General features: G+C 38.2%; 1 protein-coding gene across 1 annotated transcript; it reads left to right on the top strand.

The window, feature by feature from the left end:
- The first annotated feature begins 5,234 nt into the window (after positions 1–5,234).
- LOC149027500 (Acyl-CoA N-acyltransferases (NAT) superfamily protein) lies at positions 5,235–9,272 on the top strand. The gene is made up of 4 exons (XM_089146865.1): positions 5,235–5,964; positions 7,345–7,403; positions 7,918–7,974; positions 8,738–9,272. The coding sequence occupies exons 1-4, from the start codon at positions 5,503–5,505 to the stop codon at positions 8,898–8,900; spliced, it is 741 nt and encodes a 246-aa protein (XP_089002991.1). The 5' UTR covers positions 5,235–5,502; the 3' UTR covers positions 8,901–9,272.
- Positions 9,273–10,104: the final 832 nt, after the last annotated feature.

The raw sequence follows: 10,104 nt of genomic DNA, 5'->3' as shown, positions 1-10,104 counted from the left end.
TCTGAGTGTTTTTTTTTTTGGGTAGAGACATTGTTTCTTAGAGTTACTCTAACATCAAGCTTTTCCCTTAAATTTAAACTTGACTATAGCATGTGACCGTTTCTTATCGATATATTACAGCTATCTATCTAATCTAGAAAATTTAATGTGACTATGCTGTCGTGCAATATCATTTTGAACGGCACATTGTTACCACACCATATGTCATACAACTACAGTTTATTGGCTGGCCGTCTTATTTTTGGTAAACCAATGAACGCATCATGTAAATCATCAGGTGGTTCATGCATCACTTCATGCCATTTACTGTTCTTTATTGTCTAAGGAAAAAGAAATATCAAATGCGAGATATTCATATCTCGGAAAATCTATGACTAATAAATTCTTCTTTTTTCCGGGGAAGCAATAAATTCTAGCTCTCCATAAAATATGACTATGATAGGAAAATTTCAAGACCAAAAGAGCAAGCAGCACAAAAGGAGCTGTCAAATCACATCTCTTCTTCATCGACCCAAACATCGTAAGTTCGTAGAGAGTTCTATGGTATTCAGTTGATTGCTAAATTAGTCTAGCTTGAGAATTTTGAAGAAAACTCAAAAGTTGCGACTACTGGAGGAAGAAGATCTTGGTAATGTATAATCTTCTCTGCTTTACATGCATGGTAACATGAGAGTCTTCTCATCTTATTTTTGCTTTGAAGGATTAGGCTTCAAAATCCTTCAAAGTCATCCTTTTCTTTCACTTCATTTGTATCTCAACTAGGCATGCATGGCAGTCAAAGGTTTGTCCGAAAATAGAATTTGTTGATCAAAAAATTTATTTATCCAAATTCTTTGAAAAAAAAAACTAATGTGTCCACTTCCCTGTCATACGGGTTCTTTCATAAAATCGAATTTGGACATTTCTTCCCCTGTTTTATGTGATCAATGAGAAGCTCTAATCACTGAATAAATGTTTAATTGCATTGGATTGGTAAAAAATCACACATGCAGAAAAGGAGTTAAAACTCGAAGATAGTGCGATCATGGAGGAAGGTGATCAGCAAAGGAGAAGGAGCGCAAGACTAGTAGCGTTGGACTCGTGTAAAGGGAAGAAAGTTGATATCGTGCTGGCCTTGCCGGCGCGAAATGCACCACCAATAGACACTAAGAAGCAGCGAGGAAGAAAGAAACGGCTACTAGAAGAAGCATTTCCTGGTTCTGCTTCATCTGTCAATGACATTAATAATCTTCAACTGGTAAGTTTACTCTTGTCTCCCCATGATTATTTCACTTGTTTCTTTGGTGTTTTTGCTATGTTCTGTTTTCCTCTGTTTATCGAGAACTAATGCAGTGATAGTATAACAACATGAACTAACCAGATTTGGTTTGCGATGGCGATGTTGTTATTTGGTTTGTTTCCATTTGATGTTGGTGGGGGCAATTTAAAGTAAACCCAAGTGATCCTTTCAAAAATTTCTATGACTGTGGGGGCACAGAGGGAGTTCTGAAACCATTGTTCAAGAACCAAGAGTCTCATTCACTCTCCGCCGCCCATTTCAGATTTTAAAAATCTTGGAATTGAACTTTCATTTTTACTAAATGAACGACAATTTTGGTTCCTCCATTCTGGTGTTCCAAGTCTTTCAATATTTTCCTGTTCTATGTGCTGTGTTGATTTTGGTATCTGTTTCTCAATTGTTTGAAGGAAAATGGAAGCTCAAAACCTGTGGGTGATCCACCTAGTAAAGGTAGGCTTCTTGTCTTCAAACGACATCAATGAATAGGTTCCTCTCTTTAGATTTTAAATCATGACCATGGAACGGTGAAAACTAATTTGATTTTCTTACATCAGATCAACCATTGCCAGCCATTGCTTGTCCTAAGTTGCCTGAAAAACGGCTATTGGAGCTTGTCCTTGATGTATTGCAGAAGTAAGAGATCATCCTCCATGATAATGACTCTTGTTATATTTTAGCTAGGGGAGAAGAGGACTAACCTGTTACATTGTATTTCCTATTGAGTGATTTATTTTCTAATTTTATGAATTTTCTTCTAATCCAGGAAAGATTCAAGGGGAATATTTGCTGAGCCGGTTGATCCTGAAGAGGTTTGTGAATGGTCACTTCCCAGTCATTACATAAGAAGATGCATTATACTTTCTTATATGAATGTTCAAGGTCTATCTTATTCTCTCTATGATTTGGATTTTTGTCTTGGAAGGTCTTGGGTTACTACGACATTATCAAAGACCCCATGGATCTTGGCACCATGAGGTTAAAACTTCAAGAAGGAATGTATGCATCACTCGAACAATTTGAGGTTTTCTCTTGACTTGATTTTCAGTATTCTTGTATCATAGTTTCACAAGGCTCTGTGTCACTTGCCTCTCATATCTGTTCAACTTGTATCTGATGACAATTGATGCTAAAGGTAGTCTGCTGGTTGAACCATCCAGTCAGTTTTTGAGCCTGCAGTTACATGACCAAACATGTAATTGGTCATTTTATTCTTAAATCTACTTGCACTTAAAAAGTTATTTTATTTTTGCTTTGACTATCAAACATCAACTAATTCATTATTCTTTGATTTGCCAGCATGATGTGTTTCTGATAACAAATAATGCAATGCTATTCAATGCCTGTAATACCATCTATTACAAACAGGTAGGATCTTAAAATCCTTGCTTAGTGGGAGGCAAACAGAATTCCTATTTATTGAGAATTTTAACTGCTAAGAGTACTTCAAGTTATTCTTAACTGAATTTTGTCGAATTTTCCAGGCTCGTGTACTAGCAGATCTGGCAAAAAAGGTTTTTAGTTCGTTAAGAAGTAATGAAGTGAACTTTGAAGCCGAATTCTCCTTAAAAAGAAGGAATTATAAAAGGTCACTTGTTGAACCTGGAGGTTTGAATGATAGCTCATTTCATAATGTTGCCATGAATTCGAAAGCCAGTGGGTCCTCCACATTGACTGCCCATGAAAGATCTTCTGATAATCTTCCTGGTAAAGAAGCAAAAACTTCTCCATGCTTTACTTCCAACAAAAACTTTTGTGTTTCTCTCTTCAGTGTCAACTCCGATTCATTGATTTGAAAACCTTAAAGAGGCACTAATTACAAGCATCTATTGGATAGAGCTACAATCAAGGATCCGATTGGCGTATAATTTAAGCAGCACTCGTAGACATTAAATGTCATCTCCATCATTCTGTTCTCATTAATGTGATCAGGAATCCATTCACATAATCAGATTTTTCAAAGTGTGTAGTTCATTATCTCATTTCCTCCCTCAACAGGTTCTAGAAGAACTAATCTATATGAAGATGATCGTCGATCGACAGGAAGATCTTGGGCTTCTTACCTCAGTGAGAATGAATCTATGTCAGCAACCATTTACAATGCATCAAAAGCACTTGTGCCTGTAAGTCACTAATGCTCTCCATTTGTCTTCCTAGTCCCTACCTGTAAGATAAGATTTCCTGGCTGCTAATATACCTAGTAAAGATGAGCTCTTAGAAAATGATACCCTTTCTGACAACCGCCAAAGCATTTTATCTTCAGGAAATTTGTCTATAAAATTGTTGGTTGATAAGTCTGCTGTCTATCCTCTGTTTTCCATAGGTTAATCCAGAGGGTGTTCAGTACAAGGAAAGCTTGATGAGGTTCGCAAGGGATTTGGGACCAACAGCTCAAAAGGTTGCCGAAAGGAAGTTACAGCAATGCCAGATTCAGCCAGAGAGTCAAAATTTCCTGTTACCAGTTCCAAACTGTCAGGTTCCAGCAACCTCTCCTCAATGTGGTCCAAATCCTTTGAAAGGACTCATGAGCTTTGATACTTCTTTGTATGGCCATGAAAAAATTTCAAAGCAGCTTCGTTCTTTTTCGGTACAAGAAATGGCTCAGCAACCTCCCATGCCTGAGGTTCAGTTGGGCGTAAACCATCGTACTGTGTTCACTGGAGACTTGAATTTCCCACCTGTTGGTTCAACAAACTCCAGTGCTGGGCACTCAATTGGGCTAACAGGCTCCAGCAAATCATGCAGTTGGACTCAACCTACTGAATTGAATTCGCAGTCGAAGCTGACCAGTTTCATCCCTTCACAAGAAGTAACGGATGGGTCTAGCTACAGAATTGGCTCAGTCCAGGGAAAAGCAGCTCAAGATCATATCCAATTTAAAACGGTGGGTGCAGAAGGTGTCTTCAATCTATCGTTTTTGCAGTCACGTCTCTGTGGGCGGAATTCATCAAACCAGGTCGGAATTCTACAGCCTGAATTGGAACATAATTTGGTACCTGAAACAGAGACACCAGCTTTCAATTCGATAAAACAGTCAGCTTCAGGATATACTCATGAAGCTGAGCCAAGTATCGTGGAAAAGCCTTTTATTCCAAGGAGTATCCAAGAGAGGGCTCAACTGAATGTTCACCAAGTCGGGGTGATACCCACCAATCTTTCTTCCTCCACATTCGGAATCCCTGAGCCACATAAAACAGAGCCGAGGGCAGAGGAGTTATCTTTTCCTGCATCGAGTTCCCATGAAAGGCCTCTAGTGCCGAGCTACCCAGCTGAACTAGGTGCTGAGGGCTCACACTTGGATGAATTCAGATTTAATGAGATGTGTCCAGGGCCAGGGGGAAGAAGGCCACCTTTTAATGCATTCCCTTCACTTCCAATGCTTCCCCACCAAGCTGATTCGAGGAACGATCCCAAGGGTAAGGCTCCAGTACGTAGCCTACCAACTGAACTGATGAGTAACTCCAAGGGGAAGGCTCCAGTACGTAGCCTGCTATCTGAAATGATGAATAGTACAAAGGGGCTTTCTTGGGTTCCAGAAAATAACCCACAAATTATACCAAGTTCAGGTTGGGTGGATTTTAACACTCTCAGTTTACCTATTGGGGCTCCGGTGCAGGGCCATCTGCCTGGGCAGAATCTACAATGGGGACTAGATTTTCATGAAATGGGTCTCCCTCTTGAGCTGAACCCGGTGGGTTGGAGGGAGAGGGACCTGTCTCTTGATGTACCAATGAGTTTCAATGCCCTGCCTCCTGATGCTGCAATGTCTATCCTCCAACAGAAGCTAAATACCGGAGCTGAGCCAGATAATCAATACCCAAATTTGGCTCTTCGTCTGTAGTTGATCTGTTCTATTTATTTTCCAATAGAAAGTTAGGGGAGAAAAAAGAATAAATAAAAGAAGAAAAAAAAGGGAAAAGGAAAGAGGAGGGGGAGGGTATAGGAATAGGGTGTTTCTGTGTGTTACCATATATAATGACTTTTCTCTTCTCCATCATATGATCATAGTAAAATTCCATTCTGTGTGCATTCAAGATTTTTTTGTTTTTGGAGATTTCTCAAATGGGACAAATCCACTTCCAGCGATTTAAACAGAATAAGCAGGCGGATTTGTAGGCCAAGTGTGTATTGGTATCACCTCATCCGCAATAGTTTCACAGTAGTTCACCATTAAATATACTAAATTACGCTCTTCCAGTCATCCTACGCCTTTAACTTTGGCTTCAATGGCGGTTGTAGCTAGTGGTCTTACTCTTGCCTCCATGTATACGCAAATCTCTGCAACGAAAAGCAAAACCCAAATCAGTATGAGAGTCAGACCTCCGATCTTCATCTCTACGAACCCTTCTCATGTTAATCTCCATGATCTAAGAGAACTCTTCATAGCGTCCAACCTCTCATGCCATAGATTCCCAAACCTTGATTCGGATGGCCGGGTCGAACCGACCGATATAAACAAGCTTCGTATCGCTTTATCCCATAGTTCTGTTGTTGTTTCTGTTTTCTGCAAAACCCAATTCTCTTCTGACGATGGCCCGAAAGATGAAGTGACCTCAAGGAAATCTGGGTTTGTGCTTGGAGAACTGTTCGAGAGAGCAATTCCAGTTACTGAATCAAACGGGCAGTTGGTTGGTTTTGGCCGAGCAGTTTCTGATTGTGGATTGACCGCTTCAATCTACGATGTCGTGGTAAGTGCCGAGAGGGAATTTCTTTAAAATGGTGAACGAAACTGCAAAAAACTATGTAATACTTATGAGTATTTGCAGTCTAGGTTCTTTAATGCTGCTTTTCGGCCTTTACCAGGAGAAACTAGTAGCTTAAATTTCGAGGATCGTTTAATTTTTCAAATTATATCCATATGGTTGCTGCTATTTTGGTACTGGTTGCCGGCTGTTCGTGAGAGAGATGACCGTCAGAATTTGGAAGGGCAATTAAGCCACTCCACGGAAACGGAGATGAAACTATATTTTGCTTTCTATGGCAATGTGTGCAGTGTCGTGGTTTGTGGTAGTTGTTGTTTCGACCTGCAAGTTGATTGTGCCTTCACAATTATAATGGTGACTGGGAATGGGAGCATGGCAGTTTGTTTATTTGAATTTTGAAAGCACAAACTCATCGTTTGATATGGTTATCACTAGATTTCATCTAGCTTTAAATGTACTTCTGAAGAAATTAAGTGGTTTAGTTATCTTCAAGATAGATGGATAAGTCTTTTTGGTTATGAATATCACTATATATATCTAAAGGTCTTCCTTCAAAATAGTTGTTCTAGAAGGTAAATTGTACAAAATGAGCTTTATCTTGCTGTTGGGAAAACATACTTGAATGTCTCTAACATCGTCACCTGATCACCTGTGTAGTTTATTTGGATGCATTGGCCTGAAACCATGTGGCATCAAATTGGAAGTGGGAGATTTTGATCTTGACCGTGACCAAATGCTGAAAAACCCTATGGAGCACCAGGGAGGCAGTTGGTTTTGTCAAGTTGGTTAGCTGCTTAACTTGAGCATTGAATCTACTTCAACTTGCCCTAAAAATTAATCTGAATCACCAGATGGGTGGAACAAATCTACTTCTATAACCCACCTGTTGGAATTTGGTTTACCATTCTAATACTCATTTGAGAACCTTCTATCCAAAAGTAATTTATCATGCTATCTTCTTGGAGATGTTATGGATGAATTATGTTAGTGACTGGAATCTTTTGTTCAATTTTCTTTTTTGATATTTCTGGAATTAGTGCAATCTGAGGTTTTCTGTGTTGCATGTATGTGCTTTAGGTTATAATATTCTTCCTTCTTTGCTTGGTTTGTGTCTAGCCTATTTAAGATATTGATACATCCGGAGAAAGTTGTCTGCAAAATTGATGTATTTCATTCCAGTAGACAACAAATCCTGATAATCAGGGTTTTATACTGAAAATAAAATAAAATTCTAGGTGAATCCTGTGTCATAGCTGACATACCAAACCTTTTTTGAGTTTGAATATGCTCCTTGCTTCTGCTTTTATTAATTCACTATTGACTTTTAGTTACTGTATTTTTTAAGTTATACTTATTGCTTTTCAGGTTAACCCTTCCTTGCAAGGAGTTGGAATTGGTCGGATGATTGTTAAAAGGCTTGTAAGGTGTGTACTGGTGATGGTGACAAAATTTTCTGTATTTCTTTGGAGAACTTCTTTGTGGCTGGGCTTCTTTACACACTTATTTTAATAACTTCATTATTTGAATTCTCATTATTTCATAAATATTTAAGTACGTTTTTTAGTAGATCTTGAACTACAAAATGGATGAGAGTGCACATGGCATATATGCTGTCAGAATGCTATTTCTTAGCCTTCGGAGTCTTGTTTGCCATGTGTACTTGGATCTAGGTCTGTTGCTTCTACCCCTCATCACTTTAAAATTCTTGGCAAAAATAACCTTACTTTGAAATGTTACTGTTGAACTCAATAGGTTATTGAACCCAGGTAGCTATTTCATTGCTTCAGGATGCAAGAGGCAGTTTTTTTTTTTTTTTTTTTTTTGGGGGGGGGGGGGGGGTAAATATGGCATTTTTAGTTTTGAATTTCTTAAATTGTTAGGTGAATTGACTTTTCTTGTTCTCCAATGTATGTTTAACATCTGTATAGTTTCTGACAGGGTACTTACAAGTAGAGACATTTATGACATTGTGGCACTCTGCTCTGAAAAACACAGGTATTGCCCCATCTAGCCCCTACCAAACCTTAAAACCTCTTGTTTTAGATCTCCTAAAGACAGATCCTGCGTGATGATATGATGTAGCATTTATTTAAGTAAAGACTTTCCCTGGGACATGATAACCCAGATTTTCTCATTTGACCTTCACTGGGTTGTCCCATTTCTCCGAACACTGGCATTTTGAGCGAACTCCTGTAGAACATATTGAAGCTGAAAATCTTGGTGTGCCACAAATGCCTTCCAGTCCTTGAGTGGCTTTCCACAAAGCCATTACTGAAGTGCCCAATCACTGCACACTCCCCCCCCCCCCCCCCCACAAGAAAGAAAAAAAAACCCTCAATTCCCTACGCCGAACACGTCTGTTTACATGTGTAATGACATATGCTGGTGATATTGCTTCTGGGAATATAAATGGTTATCTGACATATCAATTCCATTATCATGTTTGATTGGCATACCAGATGTTTAAGCTGTCCTGTTACTGATGAGTACTTAATGTTGGGTATCCAAAATCATTAGATTCAGATGCATGAATCTGAATTGGACAAAAATTGGATGCCCCTTAAATGATCCTCTACACTCTTCTTCTGATTGATCTGATTCTGAGAGATTACTATCTAATGGTGGCTAATTCAACCTAGTTATCTTGATCTTTGATAGTTTAAGAGAGAATGATTCTTTGTCATTATCCTAGTTCTTCATCAAAGATGGGAGGAAGCTTTAAATGTGAATGATATACTGAAATATCTTCCTTCTTCAGGTTGTTTTTTAAAGCCTGTGGATTTGGAGATGACATTCTGGGATCCACGACAATGATGTATACCAGGACTGCATCAAGTTGTAGTACTGATCAGATGGTTAAAAGAGCTGGTAGACTGGTGTTATTAGTTCCACCACCAAGAGAGCCATTTTTATCATCTTAAGGACCTTTTTCCTGCTGATTTGTACAGTTGGCCTCTGGTTTCTTTGTGAGCCCTAAAAGTTGGGTTTAACCTCCCTGTAATGGTGCAAAAAGATCGCTGATTAGAGTATGTCATAGAGGTTAGATGTAAAATTTTCAAATGAGGCCAGTGTTCTGGGGTTCTGGCTCAAGTGGATTGCTAGGTATGGACAATCCACTTGGGATGTACAGTTGCATGGATCAGTTGGAAGAAATTCACTCTGTATTCTAATGGAATATGTGGGATTCAATAGATTAGATTATACATTTATTTATACCATTGCGCTTCCTACATTCCTTGCTGCCAATGGATTGTTGAAACTTGTACCAAATACCTCACAGATTAATAAAACAAGATGGCTTACTCTTATCTCTCGTATGTAAGTTTTTTTTTTTTAAAAAGCATCTTGATGTTATGATGGTGAAACATGGGGAGGGGCGTCTTGTTTGACAAACCATAAGAGCTTTATGTAGAATGGAATTATAGGTCAATTTGGCAGCTTTGCCGAATAAAGGAGGTTGAGTATTTATTCCTTCTCCATTCTATGGGCAGCAGATAAGATTGTTTTTCTCCTAAAATTTGGATGGTATGATTTTATGTAGAATACGGACACATCAACAACCTCTCTCACCCGTTCAACTTCAGTGTTGCGCATTAAAAAAGAAAAGAGTTCTGCGAATAAACGATTATTCAGTAATTGTTATAACTCAATATATGTTGCAAGTAGGATGTCTTATTAGTACACTTTGTCACTTTGCTTTATCATATATGTTTTTGAAATTAGAAATCGATGATGATGATGATAGGTGTTGTTTTGTGAACGTTACAGTTTACAGCTGCAGAAATATGTATAGAATATTGAGAAGCAACATATTAAAATTCTCTAGGTTCAACAAAAAAGAAAATTCTTTAAAGCATGTTTGATTGCAAGGGAATGGGAAAAAGAAAATAGAAGGAACTGTGAGGAATTCTTTTTTCTTTTTGAAATCCTACAAAGTTGCTTGGTTGGCCGTAAAACTTTTAAAAAAATTTAAATTAATATATTTTATTGTAATTAAGTGCCATGATTATAGCATTCCATAACACAAGACTCTAAGATTGTATTAAAAACACCATATGCTTTATCAATGAAATCACATTTTGCATACATATTGATGATTATTACCAAAAAAAAAAAAAAAAAAAA

This window comes from Hakea prostrata, chromosome 1 (genome assembly GCF_041222555.1).
Source record: "Hakea prostrata isolate BN-2017 chromosome 1, UWA_Hpros_2, whole genome shotgun sequence".
NCBI lineage: Eukaryota > Viridiplantae > Streptophyta > Magnoliopsida > Proteales > Proteaceae > Hakea > Hakea prostrata.
Note: the sequence above shows the minus strand (reverse complement) of the source record. Positions and strands in the feature narration are given on the sequence as shown.